This window comes from Furipterus horrens, unplaced genomic scaffold (genome assembly GCF_987537825.1).
Source record: "Furipterus horrens unplaced genomic scaffold, mFurHor1.1.pri manual_scaffold_1, whole genome shotgun sequence".
Classification (NCBI taxonomy): Eukaryota; Metazoa; Chordata; class Mammalia; order Chiroptera; family Furipteridae; genus Furipterus; species Furipterus horrens.
Window position 1 is genome coordinate 110831933 of NW_028327171.1, and position 19917 is coordinate 110851849.

General features: G+C 38.3%; 1 protein-coding gene across 1 annotated transcript in view; it reads right to left on the minus strand.

Moving 5' to 3' along the window:
• Nucleotides 1-17459: 17459 nt before the first annotated feature.
• UBXN7 (UBX domain protein 7) overlaps nucleotides 17460-19917 on the minus strand; it is a 54470-nt gene continuing 52012 nt past the window's right edge. Inside the window, exon 11 of the mRNA XM_090278217.1 lies at nucleotides 17460-19332. Within this exon, the coding sequence (XP_090134343.1) occupies nucleotides 19171-19332 (162 nt within the window). The 3' untranslated portion in view covers nucleotides 17460-19170. The remainder of the gene's footprint in view (nucleotides 19333-19917) is intronic.

Consider the following 19917-nt stretch of genomic DNA (forward strand, 5'->3'; position numbering starts at 1 on the left):
ATCATCCCAATCGTTTCCACTATGGAAGAATGTTCAAGCTTGAAGCAAAATTTGATGCAGATTCATTGCTCTACACATTCATTTTGAATCTGACAGACACACAGTACACATGCTCATTCAACAGCATCTACGCCCCCACTGACTAGTACAGTGAAGCAGTCATTGTTCACACATGCACATTCCAGTCCACTCTTTTGGCTGCCAAGTTACATCAATGTTGTGCAAACCGTTCTCGTTATAGTAACAATGGCTGGACTTTTTCCAGAGACCTCATATAGTGGGTGCCTTTCCTCTTTCCTTTTGTGTTAGTCATTTTGTTGAATTATCAGAAGATGGTTCTGGTTGAAAAGCAGCCTGGCATTTTCTATTTGTCCAGACTGATGTTTATGGTAGAGAGACTGGTGCCAGACATAGCATTGAGTAGGGCATTTGGTTGGGGGTGCTTCTGCCCTTTCCCTGCCCCCCCCCCCCAGTCCTTCCTGACTTCTGCTTTCTCTAATCTCCACAACCCAGGATCACCTCCTGAGCTCCTCTCAACAGGGAACTTCCTGACTCAATGGCATTTGCATTTTAGTGTGATTAGTTGCCTTCACCATGTGCCCTCTCCACAGGGTAGTCACTCTCTATGCCTTGTTTCTTAGAGTGAATTAAATAATTTGTCCTTGATGAAAGAAAGTTCAGATTTCAGTAGAGAGGACCACACACTGGGGTTGTTCAGGGTAGAATATGAAGGAACAGTGACACTTGCCCCAGGGATACAAGGGGTCTGAAGGGAAGGGTGAAGATCAGGGATCAGGAGGGACAGAGTGTCCTGTCTCGGGCCCTCTCTCCCAGCGGGCTCATCACAGGAGGCCTCTTTACCTGACTTCAGCCCCCTAGGACCAGCTGCTTCATCCTCAGGTCCTCTGAGTGAGGAGCCTCCCTGTCAGGAGGCAGGGTACCTATAGAATAACAATCCTCCCACAATTCGGGACGCAAGTGTGTGTCTGGACAGCCTCCCTCTCCAGACTGTGTTGTCAATGAGTGCAGGGCTCTCAGTGTGTGTCTCAGTGTTGGAGTGAATTAACCAATTGGTGGTCACAGGCTGGGAGAGGATTTTGTTCAGGAATGCCTTCAGCCACCTTCAAATTATTCTACCTAAGAGTAAGGCCCATCTAAACACAGATCACCAAATTAGCCGCCTCCCCACCACCCCCTGCCCTGACAATCTCCTTTATGGAAAATTTTCCTATCAGGAAAGTTCTATTAGGGGAACTAAAAAATATGCATGTGCAGAGGGAAAACTAAGAAGTTGAGGCTGGCCTTTGGAGAAGTATAGTTCAGAAAATCCTGGCTGATCTAACACCAGAAGTACTTGCCATGCCGCTCCATCCAGGAGGACTGGGGCTTAGTTTGAATTTCACTTCCTCTCCCTGACTTTGTTTCCCTAGAAATCACAACATTCTGAGAAATGCTTCCAAAAATGTGAGTCAGGAAATTAGCAAAGAGGTTGGCTAATTTGATATCTGAGAAGATAAGCAGGACCATAAGGTAAACCTTAAAATCAGGCTGTAGGAGAGGCCACGTTCCAACTTGAGATCCTGGCTGAGTGAGCAAATCATTGGCTAGAAGTCTGGTCAACAATGTAAGTGATTAAGTCATATGAAGAAGGGGATTGAAAATTCTGTGTGTCTCTCTATCTCATTCACCATCTAGCCAGACTTTTCTTTCATGCCTTCACGAACAGTCAAATATTTAAGTGACCACTTTCTGCCAGGCACTATGCCATGGTTTTGGGTACAATGGTGAATCAGATTGTTTCTTCTCTTGAGGAACTTAAAGTCTGGTGGAGAGGCTGACAAGGCAATAAGTGCCGAGCACTGGTGTCCAATATTTGGTGTAGTGGAGGCATAGAGAGGAACAACTATTCCTGTTCTGCAGACATGAGGTAGAGTCTCCTGGAGGAAGAGCTGTCCAAGCTACAACTTGACTGACAAGGTATTAGGCTAAGTTGGTAAGGGAAAGGTATTGGAAGCATGTGTAAAGGCCGGAGGTTGACAGAGACCAAGGCAAAGAGAAGTTAAATGAATTGCCTGAAGCATACAACCGCTCAGGAGCACAGGCTGGGTTTGTTTGAGTGGCAGTTTGTGCTCTGAAGTGCTGGGCTGTACTATTCCCTGGCCATAACCTTACTGGGCCCTTTCATCTCTGCTTACCTGCATCCAGTGGCAAGAATCAGGATGGGAGAGAGAGAACCTGGAGAAGGGCTCCGTCTTCAGAGAGGGCCTGCACTCCTGTAAGCTCCCACATGGACTCCTGCAGGACCCACCCCAGAGGATCCCCGTTCAGGACAACTGAGGAGGGCCAGGGAGCCTCTGCATATATGTAGAGGTTACCCAAGCAAGTGTGGGGGTGTGGGGGGGGTGTGCCCCACACCGCTGCCCACAGGCTGCCATTGAAGGATCTTTCCTCTTCCTAGAGAGCTCTCTTGATGATCCACCCTCGGCTCATTTTCATGTGACCCTAAGAAAGGAAACAGGAGGCATGGCCTCGTGAGCTAAAATGTCTTAATGAGTCAGAGGATGCACCCGGGAGAAGTACCTTATCTTCCCTTCTTTCCCAAGCAGCAACACTGTTTCATACATCAGCTGCCGATATCTGTTTCACTCATTGCGGAACTTGAGCTCTTCGGAAGAAGAACCCTGAGCAGAACGGCCACTATTTTTTCCTTTATCACCCTCCTTGCTTTGCTCTTAGCTAACTGGATGTGTTGCATGGTTCCTTTACTTTTACATGGTGCATTCTAACATTTTTGTTCAAGCCCCAAGCCACCATCATCTTGTAGCACAGTCACACCAGACTGCTGAGCATTTTGTGGTACTCTCTGCATGGGAGAGCTGAGGCCCTCTTCCCTTTTCTTAGCATTTAAAAAATAACTTTATTATGAGGGCAACCTATAAGAAATAAGAAAACCTTCACCATAATATTTTAGAAATATTTTATTGATTATGCTATTACAGTTGTCCCATTTTTCCTCCCTTTGCCCACTCTCTGCCCAGTACTCCCCTTCCCTCTAGTAATACCCTCCATCTTAGTTCATGTCCATGGATTATGCATGTAAGTTCTTTGGCTTCACCCTTAACTACACTATACTTAACATCCCCATCTATTTTGTTTCTACCAATTATGCTTCTTGATCCCTGTACCATTTCCCCACTTTTCCCCCTTCCCCCTCCCAGCTAATAACTCTCCAAATGGTACCCATACCTACAATTCTGTTCCTGTTCTGGTTGTTCGCTTTGTTTGTTTTTTGTTTTTATTTTTTAAATTCAGTTCTTGATAGTTGTGAGTTTGTTGTCATTTTAGTGCTCATAGTTTTTATCTTTTTCTTTTTCTTAAATAAGTTCCTTTAACACTTTGTATAATAAGGACTTGGTGATGATGAACTCCTTTAGTTTTACCTTGTCTGGGAAGCACTTCATCTGCCCTTCCATTCTAAATGATAGCTTTGCTGGACAGAGCAATCTTGGTTGTAGGTCCTTGCTTTTCATCATTTTGAATAATTCTTGCCAGTCCTTTCTAGCCTGCAAAGTTTCTTTTGAGAAATCAGCTGATAGCTTTATGGGAACTCCTTTGCAGGTAACTCTCTTCTTTTCTCTTGCAGCTTTTAAGAGTCTCTCTTTATCATTAACCTTTGGCATTTTAATGATGATGTATCTTGGTGTGATCCTATTTGGGTCCAACTTGCTGAGATACTCTGTGCTTCCTGGACTTGTATGTCTATTTTCTTCACCAAATTAGGGAACGTTTCTTTCATTATTTTTTCAAATAAGTTTTCAATTTCTTTCTCTTCCTCTTCTCCTTCTGGCACCCCTATGATTTGGATGTTGGAACTTTTGGAGATGTCCAGAGTCTTCTTAAATTCTCATTTTTTTGAATTTTTGTTTCTTCAATTTGTTATGATTGAATGTTTATTTCTTCTTTATGTTCCATATCATTGAGTTGAATCCTGGCTTCTTTCCCATCACTGTTGGTTCCCTGTATATTTTTCTTTATTTCACCTTGTATAACTTTCACTTCTTCCTTTATTTTGTGGCCACATTCAATCATTTCTCTGAGTATCCTTATTACCAGTGTTTTGAACTCTGCATCTGACAGGTTGGCTATGTCCTTTACACTTAGTTCTTTTACTGGAGTTTTGATCTTTTCTTTCATTTGGGCCATACTTTTCTGTCTCAACCTGACAGCCTCCTTATGTTTGTCTCTGTGTATTAGGTAGAGCTGCCATACCTGTTGCATTGTAAGGGGCGGGGCCTTAGGTATTCGTCAGTGCTGGGCAACCCATTTTACCACTTTGTGGGGTATATGTGGGGGAGGGGTCAGAGAAGGAACCATACCATTTGCTTGCTTGACACTTGCCCCTTTTTCAGTCATTTCACCTCCTTTCTGTATGTAACTGGCGCCCCTCTAGCTGTTGCCCTGGTAATGGTTCCCAGAATGGGTGGGTTTACATACATTCTAGGACAGGAGGGGCCCTCTAAACGAACTCTCCTGAGAGATGGGCAGTTTATTTTTCCATCCCAATCCCCTCTGGTTTTCACAGTCCGAAGCTATGAGGCTTTATTTTCCCAGTACTGGAACCATGAGCTGCACGGTTTCCCCTGGGGCTGGGATTGCTCCCCAGGTGTCCCTCCCAGCTTTTATAATGTGTGACTGAGCATTCAGCTGGCCAGCCACAGCCTCTTCCTTGCCACCTCTACTGGATGTACCCACAGCGTGTCCTCTCCACCCCGGCGCAACCCCGCCTACCTGTCTGGATGAACACCTTCCTTTTAAATCTTTGGATGTCAGGCTTCCATACAATTCGATTTTCTGGCAGTTCTTATTGTTTTCTTTGTTTTGAGGTAGTTTTAATCCTTAATGGTTGTGGAAGGAGGTGAAGTGTATCCACCTGCTTCTCCATCTTGACTGGAAGCCGTCCTTACCATAATATTTTTATACAACTATTTTCATATTTGGACTTTATTCATATGCATAGCCTATTTTACAAAGTATAATATATTGCCTTTTTTACTAATTATGAAATCAGAAACACTTTCCTATGATTCTACAGCTTTCATAGTAATACTTGTAATGTCTGTATAATATTGCCTAGGCAATAATTTATTATCCTTTTTCTCCTAATCCTTACCTGTGGATGTTTATTGATTTTAGAGAGAGAGGAAGGAGAAACATCATGTGAGAGAGAAACATCAACCAGTTGCCTCCCATTCATGCCCCGACCCCCTGGACCAGAGATTGAACCTGGAACCTAGGTATATGCCCTGACTGGGAATCAAGCTTGCAACCTTTTGGTGTATAGGGCAACAATCCAACCAACTGAGCAAAATGACCAGTGAATTTCATTCTCTCAAAGATAAGGGCTAGTTATCTTTATTATTAGACATTTAGATTGCTTCTGGTTTTTGTTTTTCTTTTACATTAGAGGTAATGCATATAGCTTTTATCCTATGTTTATTTCTTTGGGATAAATTCCCAAAATAGGATTACAAATCAAGGGATAGACATTTTTATGATTTTTTTTTTTTTTTTTTTTAGGTATACAGCATAGTGATTAGACATCTAACTTGTGATGTGATTCCTCTGAAAAGTCTAGTACCGACCATACATAGTTATTACGGTATTTTTAACTATATCCCCTGTGCTGTACTTTACATCCTTATGGCTATTCTGTAACTGCCAATTTGTACTTCTTAATCCCTTCACCTTTTTCACTCTGTCCCCAACCCCCCCTTCCCTCTGGCAACCATCAGTTTGTTCTCTGTGTCCATGAGTCTGTTTCTGTTTTGTTTATTTGATTTTTTAATCCCACATATGGTGAAGTCATATGGTATTTGTCTTTCTCTGATCTGCAATCCCGTCTTGACATATTCCTTTTCAAGGTCCAGCTCAAACATCCCCAGAGAAATCTTCCCTGATTCTTTCTCTGTGCTCCCACTTTTAAAAAAAATTTAGGTATTACATACATATATAGAAAAATTCACAAATCCTAATTAGAAAACGTGATAAGTATTTTTACATGTGATCCAGGGCAACCACCACACAAATCAAGATATAGGATATCTCCAGATCACCAGAAGGTTCTATTGTGTTTGTCTCCCATCATCTCTATCATTGTTGACTCCCATTTAGCTTTTACCATTGATTAGCATTTGACTGTTCTTGATTTTCTGTATAAATAGAATCATATAGTGTGTACTTTTCTGTGTCTGGCTTTCTTCACTCAAAATTTTATCTAAGAGATTCCTTCATAATATAATTCATTCTTTTTTTATTGCTGATATCGGCCATTATATGACTATATTATAATTTATTCTACTGTTGATGGACATTTTAGACTTTCAATTTTTGCCTATTATAAATAATGCTGCTATGAATATTCTTATACATGTTTTTGAAGGACCTACCTAGGCACTAATTTTTCTAAGGAATATATATATATGTAGGAGTGGAATTGCTGAGTCATAGGGTAGCTGAATACAAATATTTAATTTTGACAAATTATATTGCCAAACATTTACCCACAGTAGTCCTACTCATTTATACTGCCACCAGCAGTGTATGAGAGTTCCAGTTGCTTCACATTCTCACAACATTTTTAATTATAGGCATTCCAGCAGATGTTTAGTACTATCTCATTGTAGTTTTAGTTTGCATTTTCAGGATGAGTAAGCACCTCTTTATATACTTACTGTCCATTTGGAGATCCTTTTTTTGAGAATTGCCTGATCAAGTCGTTTGTCCAGCTGTTATTGGTTCTTTGTCTTTTCCTTACTGGTTTATAGCAGTATTTTAGAATTCCAAAACTAGACCTTTGTTAGGTATATGTGTTATGAATGTTTTCTCCTGTCTGTGGTTTGCCTTTTCACTCTTAAATGATGTCTTTTGTTGAAAGGAAGTTCTTGATTTTAAGTTCCGTTTATCGATCTTTTCCCTTATAGTCACCGCTTTCTGTATCCTGTTTAAAAAATCTTTGCCCACTTCCCACTGTATTTTGATTTACCTCTGCTATTTATGTGCTTCTTCCCCACACCTGTGAGATCTGAGGGCAGAGGCTGTATCTTATTCTGTTCTCTATACACAGAACCTAGCGTGGGGCTTGGAATATAGTAGCAGCTCAGGAATCACTTGATTAATAAATTAATTCATGCACTGCATTAAGTAACACACATAGTCTCTATGCACAGAGATTTTATTTCTAATGATGAATATAAACAATAACTGGCTATTACATTCTTTGAAACTACATATGAGCTTCTTTCTATGTGAAATTTTAAAATATGCAGATATATGCATGCCTGAAGCAAAAGCTCATAAACAAGTATTGTAAAGTTCATAAAATAAAATCCAGTTTTCATTTTCACTGTAAAACTTACATAAATTCTTGTTTCTTCCCAGATAATTTAACTGAAATAGAAGATACTAGGCCAAGCACTCACAAAGCTTTATAATATGAAGAAACATTTATACACAGCATAAAACACATTTACAAACTATCTCGTTAGATCCTTACAACAAACATAAGGCAAGTAAAATAAATGTTAAGCTAGCTTCATTATGCCGGCAAAGAGATTATAGCCCAGAGGAACTGGACTTTCTCAGAGTAACAGTGAGTGTTGGAGAGATGATCCTATGTCGTCTGACTGTACACAGTCCTGTATATTCATGGTTGAGATATTTTTCTCCACCTCCAATTTCAGCTATCTTAAAGTATTTCTTCTTGGAGACCGTACTGTGGTGCTTTGGCACCTGAGAGACTTGGGTCTCAATTCCTGCTGCAAATACCTACTAGCTATGTGAACTTGGGTAGTTCACTGAGCCTCAGTAATAATCTGAGCCTCATTTTCTCATTTATAAAAGGATGCCTACCTCACAAATTTGAGAGTTAAATAAGATGCAAGATGTCTAGACTGGGGCAGTGCTCTCCTTCTGTTCTTGAATCTCATATTAGCAACAAAGGATTTTTATATACAGGATCTTCTAGAGCACCGTGTAGTTAGGCAATTAGAATAATCTGATTAATGGCTGTCAGATATCACTCAGATTTTTAGAAGGTATCTCTGTTCAGAACCCAATGGCTTATTTGATAAAAGACACTTTCGAACGATGCTTGTGGAGCAAAGCAAAGTGCCAAATTTAGTTGGAGCTGGTGATGACAGCTGTAGGTCTTTGTTCCTTATGGTAAATTTGTGACAATTAATTCAATGATTAATCTTCTGAACAAGACACTTCTTTTAGAAACTATATACTTACAATAAGTAGTTTTATTAAGTAAGGCCAGCCTTAAATTAAGTTCTTCACTTTACTCTAGTAAGCCCAGTATGGTAAGAGGCCTGGTCTCTGCCATGAAAGGATTAAAGCATTACCTTTTCACAGATGTGTTAATAATCTTACAATTTGGCTCTACTGGAGACACAGATACTAGTTACGACTTTGTTGGTAATATTTCTAGGGAGAAGCTAGTGGGAGTCTGGGGCTATTATGCCAAATGCCATAAAAGGCTTCCCACTGCTGAAAGGCTCAGAACAAGACAGATGTTCCATTCTGGGGATACTGTGGGATCTGGAGGCGGAATTTGAGTAAGGAATAGAGGAAGGTGAGAAAATGGAATTCACTGGCGGGAGGAAAAGGGAAAAGATGATGAAAATCAGGCTAATCTTTCCCAAATAAGAGTGACAAACTAATCAGCTTCCTTGTGGGTGGGATGAAACCTCAACTGACACAACTGACTAAACAAGAGAGCACATTCCCTTAATTGGAGGAGAAAAAAAAAGGAAGATAGGAGATGTTGAAAGATCTGCCATTTATAAAGGTTCACTAAAGAGGAAGTTCTTTTTTTTCTTTCTTCTTCATTAGTATAAAAATATTACAAACTTCAACCCACTCAAATTAGGCTTCTTTCTGTTTCTAACACCACACTGAAAATGTTCTTGGTCTCACGACTTCTCGTATCTAATAGAGATTTTACTGTCTGCCCTTTTCACTTGACTCCTAGGCAGAAGTAGACATAGTTGGCTGCTAGAGAAATTTTTTTTTTTATTTTAGAGAGAGAGAAAGGAGAGAAACATGGATTTGTTGTTCCATTTATGTATTCATTGGTTGATTCTTTCGTTTTTTGTACTGATATTTTAAAAACTTTATTTTTAGAGAGAGGGGAAGGGAGGGAGAGAAATATCAATGTTAAGAGACACATCAATCAATTGCCTCTCATAAGTGCCTGGTCAGGGACCCAGGCACGTGCCCTGACCCAGGATCAAACCTGCAACCAATCACTTTATGGGATAACACTCAACCAAGCCACCCATCAGGACTCACTGGTTGATTCTTGAATGTGCCTTGACCAGGGCTCTAACCTGCAACCTTGGCATATGGAGACGACACTAACTAACTTACCTACTTGACCAGGGCCTAGATCCTTCTTAAACATTCTTGCTCTTGGCTCGCTTGACACCAAACTCAGCTGTTTCTTCTTCCTTACTGGTTACAGCTCCTGGACTGGGCCTCTATGTTGATGATCTCAAGGCCCAGGCGCTGGGCGCTCTTCTTTTTTCAATCTATCGATTTGAGGGAGAGAAAAGGGGGGCTGTGGGGCAGAGGGTGAAGAGATTTGTTGTTCCACTCATTCATGCATTCATTGGTTGCTTCTTATACATGCCCTGCTGATTGGGGATTGAACCCACAACCTTGGCACATCAGAATGATGCTCTAACCAACTGAGCGACCCAGCCAGGGCCTGGACCTTCTTCTTTAATTTTCTCCCTGGATGACCTTAGTCTTTCTAATGGTACTAAAATCCATCTATAAGACTGACAATTTCTCAAATCTCTAACTCCAGTCTACCTCTCCTTCAGGCTTCAGACTCACATAATCCAACTTCCTATACTATACCTGAATTTGGAAGTACCACAATGAACACAGCCAAAATGCTTTCTACCCACCAACCCTGGTTGATCTCCCAGTCTTTCTGCCTCAGTAATGATACCACTACCTATCCACCTACTAGAAAACTTGTCATTCTTGGTTTCTCTTTCTTTCCTTCCCTCACATCTAATCCAACCTACAAAATGCATCCCTAATTTATATAATTTATATAATATATACAGTTCCATTGCCACTGGTCAGGGCAACCTGTTTTGTACCTTGATTATTGCAATACTCTTGCTCTCTCCCAATCCTCTCTCCATATAAATGGCTCCTCATTGCACTTGAGACTATCAGGCCCCCTTACCAGGGCCTAAGGTGGCCTTTTATAATCTTTTACTCATTTTATGTCATTCCCTTAGCTCACTACACATGCCAGATATACTCTACCTCAGACACATGAAAAACTTTCCTGCTCCACAGCCTTACCATTTGTTTCTGTTTGGAAGTTTTCCTCCCACTCTTCACCATGGCCTCTTTTCGTCCTTCAGGTCTCAACCTAAATATTATTCCCTAACATCTTATTTAAAACAAAATTCTCTACTGGATCCTTTTATAATTGTTTCTTTTTCCCGCAGTATTTGAGTCAAATCTGTATTTTTCATGTCCTAATTGTATTTCTAACTAAAAAGAAAGTTCCCAGAGGGCAGGGTCTGTGTCTGTTTTACTCATTACATCTCTATCATTTGGCACATAGTGAGGCTTGTTAAGGTGAAGGATAGATTTCTGTCACTGGAGGAATGGAAAGGAAGCCCTATTAGCCCAATTTAGGTAGGATGCCCACCTCTTGACCAGTCCATGTGGACAGGAGATAAGGTCTTGAAAGAAGGTGGCAAGTCGCATGAGGGTATGTTGCTGAAGCATGGAGATGAGGACTAGTTCCACAAGAAGAGCAGCAGCACAAACTGGTCCCGGGGTTACTGTGAGCTAAACACCAATTCCGACTTCTTCTACACAATTTAAACCATAAATGTCCAACGTACTAGTACTAAGAACAGAAGAGAAGCTAGCAGGCATTAACCTTGACAATGGGACTATGAGCTAACTTATGCCAATAAATGCTACTGTCTTAAACGTGAGACTAGGAGGGTAAGATTTTGAAACCTGAATTGTATTAATAAAATATCCAGTCTTATCTCACAAAATACAAAAAACTAATACTTAAAAGTTTTTATTTTATTTCCAAGATCAAATATTACAACAAGACATTTACATGTATTTATAAAAAATGCAGCAGTTGAATTTATAGATCAGAGGTTTCCTTGAGTTTGGTCCTTCTCTCAGCACAGTGAGCTGATATCTTCAAAAGATTTATCGTCCCATTCCCTTCTCCCTCCACCCCATGTGTCCCACCCCTTCCCCAATTCAAGTTGCATTATCAATATAAAGCAACTGGTGATAATACAGCAAGAGTATCACAATTTGGTACAGCCGAAACCAGAGGATCACCAACCGAAAGATCCTCATTTTAGAAATTTACCTATAGACTATGTGTATCTATAGATATATCACACCTAGTTATCTAAGATTTCCCTGGTTTTGGAGCAAGTGGAAGTTCCTTGAATCTTAGCCACCAGTTAAAGCTCTGCTTCATCTAATGGCATCTTTTTCTCCTCCTACAAGTTTAGATTTTCTATGGCCTCCTCCATATGTCTTCAAATTTAAGGCTTTCCCTAGCACCTTTATTATCACTTACTAGATGTATAGGAGGGTCTCTAGTGTGTCTTGAACAAAAAAACCTAGTGAATGATCCAGTTGCCCCATACCCACTGGTCCCAAAGCCTTCTTCCCATTTTTGAGAAGAGCTGCAAAAACAAATGGTATCTCCTAGCACCATGGGACTAAAAGCCCAGAAAACTGAGAACTACATACATTTTAGGGAGCTCTTGCCAGAAACACAACAATAGGAGCACGGTCTCTGTCCATTATCTTCTTGTATTCAATAACAAAATTACGCTAAAGATTAAATTTAGAGCCGTCCTGCATTAAGAATGCAAATCTCACTAAGACTACCACTTTGTCCAGAATAATTTGAGTACAGAAATATCCCAGGGAATCTCTAAATATTGTTTGGAACTGCTTGAGAAACACTTTAAAGCAAATACCCCAAGCTGACTTCACTCAAGTCCCCAACCCACGCCCATCCCTACCCCCAAATAAACTCCATTCCTTTTATTAACCTTTCTGAGTAAATGGGAAGTGAGGTTTGAAAAATGACAGAAAAAGATGTTTAAAAAACAAAATTAGTGAAGTCATGCCATAATTGGACATGCCAGATTGCTCAAATTGAACTCATACAAAGCATGCACAGAGCCTACAAACACTCCTGAGTTTCCATGAAACAATCAATGCCTACTCAAAAACACCTTTGTTTCTTAAAGGGTTAAAAAAAAGACTCCAGATGCTTAAAAATTGTTAACAATCAAAAGGAAAACTGTCCTAAGATTCTTAAAGGAGTGAATAAAATTTTGTCCAACTTATTCACACCAAAGCTTGGATGGAAACTCCTCAAAGTCCACGAATCATGTTAGCATAAACTGGTCCTTCCTCATCTCTCTACACCAAAGACTAGCGAAACTTTTCATAGATTTACTTACTTTGCAGCAGGTATTTTAAATTGCCTCTCCCAAAGAAAGGGACAGACCCAGGAGAGTAACAAGGCCCAAGTCCCAAAATGGGTAAGATAAACAGCCCTTACTATAAGCTCACTACTAACTAAAAAATGGAGGTCACACACTACTTTCATTCCAATTAGCAAGTAAAATAGGATTTTCTGGTGGCAATGGTCACTCCATGTGAGGTTTAACTTATAGGGCAATAATTATCAAAGTTATAAAAGCATGTAATTAGTGTCAAAAACCTATTTATATTTTGAATCACACCATTTAATTTATTGATAGTTTCCATTATTAGGAACACAGAGGCTTTGAGAAAACATACCTATAAAACAATTTTGTTAAATAGCAACATATCCAACCGAGCATCAACATTTCAATGTCATTAACTTGAAATAGATCCTGGTGACATGTACTCTAAAGGCAGCAACTGTGACAGGAAAAAAAAAAAGCAGAATGGCAGGGAATGGTTCCAGATCAAGAATCTCTCCCTTATCAGTTAAGATGCCCATATTGAATCTATAAAAAAAAGCAAAAAAAGATTTTAAGGAGGGGAGAATTCAATTCTAGGTCAGAATTTATCTAATAGTTTGAAATGTTTCCCATTTTATTTACCATGTCTAATAATGAAAGATTCATGATAGCTCAGTTAGATTAATAACTTCTTTTAATGGAGATAACATTTTTACGTTCAATCTAGCTTTGCTTGACTATTATTTGAAAACCCAAGTGACCTTATAAGGAATATAAAAATCTTAGTGCATTTTGATATCTGTAGAGGAAATACCATTAAGCAAACAACAAAAACTTGCTGTTTTAAGAGAATTAAGTACAAGGTAACTTCCCACATGACTAGATTAATATGTGACTGTTCTTAGGCAAAATACTACCGTTAGTATTCCCTCTAATCCTACAAGTAAATGTGGTTATCTTTTGAAAATATTTTACAGAAATGCTAAATTGTTTGATTAATGTAGTTTATATTGGATTACCCAACTCTACCTTCAGATCATCTGGCAAAGAAAGGCCCATACCAAAAATCAGGTTTATGTGAATGACTAGGTCCTAAGCAATAAGAGAGCATTCTGTAGGCCAAAAATGGGGTAGAAGCATCATGGAGCTTAGTTGTTCTATTATTTGGAATAAAACAATATTTAAGTAGAGAGAAAATGAGCTATAAAAATTATGTTTGTCTCAAATTCTTCCTTTGTATATTAATTTATCCAAAAAATTTTTTAAAGTTACATATTAAACTTAGAAATAAATTTCTTAAAATAGCAAATTTCATTAAAAATTATGACTAGTTTTCAGAGAATAGATTAAGATATTTTCTAATTAAGGGTTCCATATCATTACACCCATTAACTTGAATCACAAGTTCACTTCAGTGGGAAAACTACCAAGGTCATTATATCTCTGAAAAATACTCTTGATTCTAACTGCCTCTCTAGCAGGACTGACACACAGGTGAGTCAAGACCAAAATAACCATCATTAAAAATACAAAATTTCTCATAACAGGAGAAATCAACATATTGGCTTGGTATTCTCTGTTGGTTATTTGCAGTACTGAAGAACATTCCTGCCACTATTCTAAAATGTGTACACTGCAATTAAGTTTTATGGCAAGACAATAACTGAGGTGCTAAGCAAGGCAAATCAATGACGTTGAATATTCATAGTACCCAGCTGTCTTTAAGCAGCCTTTTCAGCAAGGCTTATATTTTTGGAAAACTGCCATGTTCAGAGGGTTGATTCTTTCCACTCTTACATTACCTATTCATCAACTTGCATCCTATGATTTACTATTAAGTAGTTAAATGAAAGACGATGAGAAAGAGAATGCTATAATGGAGATACACTCTATGGGATAAGAAATATTTTTAAAAGTCAGCTTAACTAGATCTAAAAAAGCTGTTTCTGCAAAAAGTAAGTGAATTTTATAATTTACACAAATTGGTTTCCTAACAATTGCTCAGTGAGTAAAGTGCTTTGTTTAAGAACACAGGTAAAATAAAATTTAACTCTGGTATCAATGAAATATTCGGTTCTCCTTAATTACATTTTATTCATCTCAACAATGATTAGGAATACTGCATTAAGTTTTTTAAAATAATGAATTGTGTTTAAAAGACCACTACTAGATCTTTATCATACTCTCCTTTTTTTGGAGACTTCAGTCAAGTGAGGTTAGTTATTGGGCAAATGAAACCTGAACACAGAAAAAAAGCAAAGGAACTGATTAGGAAGTATACTTTTAATTAGCTTAGGGATAATATATAATAAAGAGGAGACACTAGAAGCATAAAATTTTGGAGTGGAAAGGATGTCAGAGATAATTTAATTCAGCAGTCTACAATTTATGGGTTCTGCAAAGGGCCTGCAATTCCATATGCACATTTACATTTTGTCCATCTATGAAATTAATATTATACTGAACTCCATAGTTCCCCACCCCTGCCAAATTTTAAAATCACAAGTCCTTCTACTTGAACAGATTGAGAACTTCTGATCTAGTCCAGTTCACTGTTAACTCGTAGCAGAGCTGTTACTCAAGTCCACTTATGCCTACATAGTGCCCCTTCTGCATATCATACATAATATACATTTAATTTGTACCTGGGTAGAGAACTAAATCTCTCCTTCATTTTTCAGTTGCTAGTGGCTTCCTCTAGTATTTTCCTAAGTGTCCAGTGAGATCCCTGCTAGCTAAAATCTTTAGTTAGGAAAGAATCAGTAATTCTTTCCTATTTGGGCATTGGGTATGCCTTACTGATAAATTTAATGCCCTAAGTAGTTACAAAAGTTGGAACTAAAGAATAAAGGCGAGTCAAAAGAAAATTTGAGCTACAGTGTTTGCCACTTTTCAGTTTTATAACTGTCCTAACTAAAGTGTACACTATTTTTTCTCCTTCCTATATGTCTATTGCAGTCACAGTAGAGCCTCAGAAAGGTAAGCATTTACATGTTCCCCAATTATCTCATGTGTAGTGTGTCTCTCCAACTGGATAAAATAGGAAGGAACTAGATCTTAGATTTCAAGATGTTTGATTAAGACTCAATACATAACTGACTTATATAATCAAGGAAGAAGAATTTTATACAATATTTAAAAACATATACATACATAAAAGGGCTCAATAATCTGGTATGGGAGGGATACAGAAAAGATAATTGTATCTTTTCTGGAAAGTGGTTTGAAAAAGATATCATTTTTTTATCCTATTTATTCTTGGCAAATAATACCACATAGTTATTTTCTTTTCACATTTGTATCAGTCCATCATTTCAAGAAAACAATAATTAGCCCCTCAAAATAATGGTGTAAATAAGAATTTATAGGCATAGCACAAAACCCACAAGCTTTAGGGAAACATAACCAAATGATACTTTACAGAGCCAAACAACAGGAAGAAAACCTTAGGGCCGATTCCCCTAGTGTAGTAAACAACAGCACAAGAGTGAAAAAGAGCACGGACTCTCAAAATGCCAATTTTAATTTTGCCACTTACTGGTGTGACATCCTGAACAAGTTCTCTGGACTCAATTATCCTTCTTATCCATAAAATGGGGGAAATATGCATTTTGTAGAGTTCTAAGAAAGATTAAAGGAGGAAATGCACATAAGGTACCTAGCACATGCTAGTTACTCACAATTAATTCCCTATTCTTCCCTCATTTGGCTTTTTTTCTCTTTTCTGGTTCCTTCCTAAATCAATTACAACAGAGGTTTCCTATCACTTTTTCCCCCGCTAATTTTCATTTTATCTCCCTGTATTTTTTTTGTCATTTATTCTCAAAATCTTATTCATTTCCTCCCTTTTATTATCTCTTTCAAGCTGTTTCCAATACCTACAAGGAATGACTGTTTAAACTACTTTTCCATTATTTTACTAACCTCATTTAATCTATTCAATAAAACCTCTCCTCCAAAGAGCAAAGAAATTTCCAGAGGAAATCAAACGAACTAGAGGAAATATATCCCCTAAATGGATTAAATTCTTGAATAAAGCAATATTCCTTATTCACTATTCCCATGAACAATCCATAATCCTTCCTTCCCATGGGCCTCCATATCAAACCCAGGATAATTACACTCCTGCCTCAAAATAAAATCCTTTGCATCTTGTACTCTAAACACCCCAGCTATATCTAAGTTGAATCAGTATCTCATGCCGCATCTCTTTAATATGTTTATTTAAATCACTTAATATATATACTTGGTCATCTCACAGTTGAAAAAGTCACTTTGGTGTCTCATAAATGGATATGCCAGGGCTGAGCTTATCAAAAAGAACTACATCCTATCATTAATGAACATGTTGTCTCAGGTTCTCTAGACATGTTTTATAAAGAGACGCTAATAGGTAAAAGAATAAAACAGAGTCCTAGACTTCACATTTTTGACAGATTTGGGTTTTAGCTGTGACTTGACTTTGCTAAAAGTAGAGATGGGTGCCATCATAGCACCAAAACTAGGCATACCCTCACTTCTTACCCTGTAACTCCCTGAACTTTTAGATTCTGACCTTGTTTACTACTGACATTTCTTTTTGCCCTCTAATGCATCTTTGATAGTATACAGCTCTATTCCTTAGATAGTAAGCCAATTACCCAAGTTCAGAGATATATCTGAGGAATTAACATGAAAACCATATTTCCTCAATAATTTAGAAGCTGCTAGTTAGCCTGAAGAGCCTATATTACTCAATCACCAATCTAAAGAGAGAACTTTGACTCAAGGTATAAATGAAATTGTAATTATATAAATATATTTATAAATATTTATACAATTATATACGTATACATAAGCACTTACACAGACTTAGAAAAAGTAAGAACATTAATCCAAAAGGACTCACTGAAGAATAAACAGAATTTTCCTTGAGGAGAAACATTATTTGTTCTTTAGGAAGAGTCCCTCAAAATTCAACCATTAGAAACCATATTCTTTAATTGAGTACTAGCAACACATAAGCATCTTTTTAAAAATCCCCTAGTTACCAATTGAGCGACCTTAAAATAGATGGGAACCTAAAATTCTCTGAGTAATAGCAATTTATGTCCCTCAAGTAGAAGACTCAATCAATCTAATTCCCCAACTGATAAAATAGGTCCATTTTATATTACTGTTTTATAGCAAGTTAAAGTTCTGATTTTGCCACCAGAATCACCACTACTCCTTCAGAGGACACTACTTAAAGCTCAAGGTAAGAATTGAGAATATAGTGAAGCTGGTAAGTCAAATAGTGTTATGTAGATTCAAGATGGCATCTTCCAAACAATACTGAAAAAAGCTTTCACTAACTATACAATTTGAGAAAACCCCACATCTGAAGACTACTGGCAGTCTTCCCCACCTCCCTTCCTAAATGCTGTCTTATGAGTTGAATTTAAAGGTCTTCACCTTAGAGAGGCTTTCAGTTTGGATACCTTTTGCAATAAAAAGCATGAGGAATTAAGGTCATTTCGTCACCAGAGCCTTTTGGAGACTGTTCCAACTGGGGGTAAAAACAAACCATTATTTCTAACCAAGGGGAACGTGGTTAGCTACTCTCAGCTGCATACTTTTCCTTTCCCCGCCAGGACATACATAAGTATGCCTAAAACACATAGGACAATCAATAACTACAGTGGTTACAACCACAAGCCATTGTATTGCATGATTGTTGAATAGCTGCCTTCTTTTAGATCACTTGGGGACCCAAACAATGGAAGGGCCAAGGGAACTAATATGCTGCACTGGCAAAAACAGCAAGCACCTTCCTATCCCAGTCGCCACAATATACTCATTGTAAGTCCTTTCTGGGACTAGCAGGATCAATGCAGTTTATAGAGTAATAACGAAGAAAGCTGTCTCAGGATATTGAAAGCCATTCCATACTACTCACCCAATGTTTAACACTCATTCTGCCAATAACACATCTCATGGAAATAATTCTAAGAATTTTTAAATTTTTAAAAATATGATGGATAATAATTATAAGGGATGCTTTTACCATGTCAACAAAAGCCTGATATTTTGTTATGTGATATTTCTTACATAAACAACAAAACAAAACATGTATCAGAGAATTCCTTCCCCCTACTAATCATGGGGCTTAGAAAAAACAGTCATTTTTCTTATTCTGAATATAGCCATTCCTTTATCAAAGAAGTCTGAGGAGTAACATTATCATTTGATCCCAAAAAGCTGCTGTGCAAGAGACCACTTATTGGAACACACATTTCCTACTGCCAGTACTGGGAGGTCTTATCTTTATACTTCCATTTGGTCACCCGATTAGGTAAGAAATTAAGAAAGAAAGAAAGAAAGAAAAGGAAGGAAGGAAGGAAGGGAGGGAGGGAGGGAAGAAGGGAAGGAGGGAGGGAAGAAGGAAGGAAAAAGACAAAAATAGGAGAGGAGAGGAAAAAAAGGAGGTAAGGGGTGAAAAAGACTGATCATAGGAGAGAGCAAGAAATAAAAGAGAAGGCAGGTGACTTGCTCGCTCAACGTTGGCTCTATGATCCTATGAGCCAAAATGCATACTCAGTGACTTGGTGTCTCACAGGAAAAGGGAAAAAAGGGGTAAGCTGAGAGACGTCAGGCCATGATGTTAATTTCTTTCCTGTACAAAGACAGTCTCTTGAGGACAAAGGCCTGCCTCTTGTAATGTAATGTCATAGTCCAGATGAGAGAGTTTCCTTCGAGGGAAGTTGGTGAGAAGTTCAAAACGTTCATTTGGATATCCTTTAGACTGGACGTGCTTCACCAAAGCCTATGAAAAACAAAAGAAAGACAAGGCTGTTAGATGGAAATAGGAAGGCTTATTAAAGAATTACATATGTAACATTCTTTTTTTTTTAAGATTATTTATTTATTTATTTATTTATTGAGGAAGGGAGAGAGAAAGAAAGGGAGAGAAACATCAATGTGTGTGGTTGCCTCCCGCATGCCCCCAAATGGGGACCCGGCCCACAACCCAGGCATGTGCCCCGACCGGGAATCGAACCTGCAACCCCTTGGTTCACAGGCTGGTGTTCAGTCCACTGAACCACACCAGCTAGGGCTATAACATTCATTTTAATCATATTAAATAAGATATGAAGTTCAAGTTACTCTTTCAGATAACTGAAGCTTACATTTTTGGAAGGGCCAACATAACCCTTTGGATGGGGAGATAATAAACCTGTATCCAATAATTTAGGGCTATTAAGTGACACTGATATATACAGGGTTATTACTATTTCCTCAATAAACAAACCACTATCTATTTATAGAATCACTGTCCTTTGTTTTAAACATTTGATCCCTTCCTTCAGTTTACCTATAGCCAATCTTGCCACCTGTGCACTAAATTCCT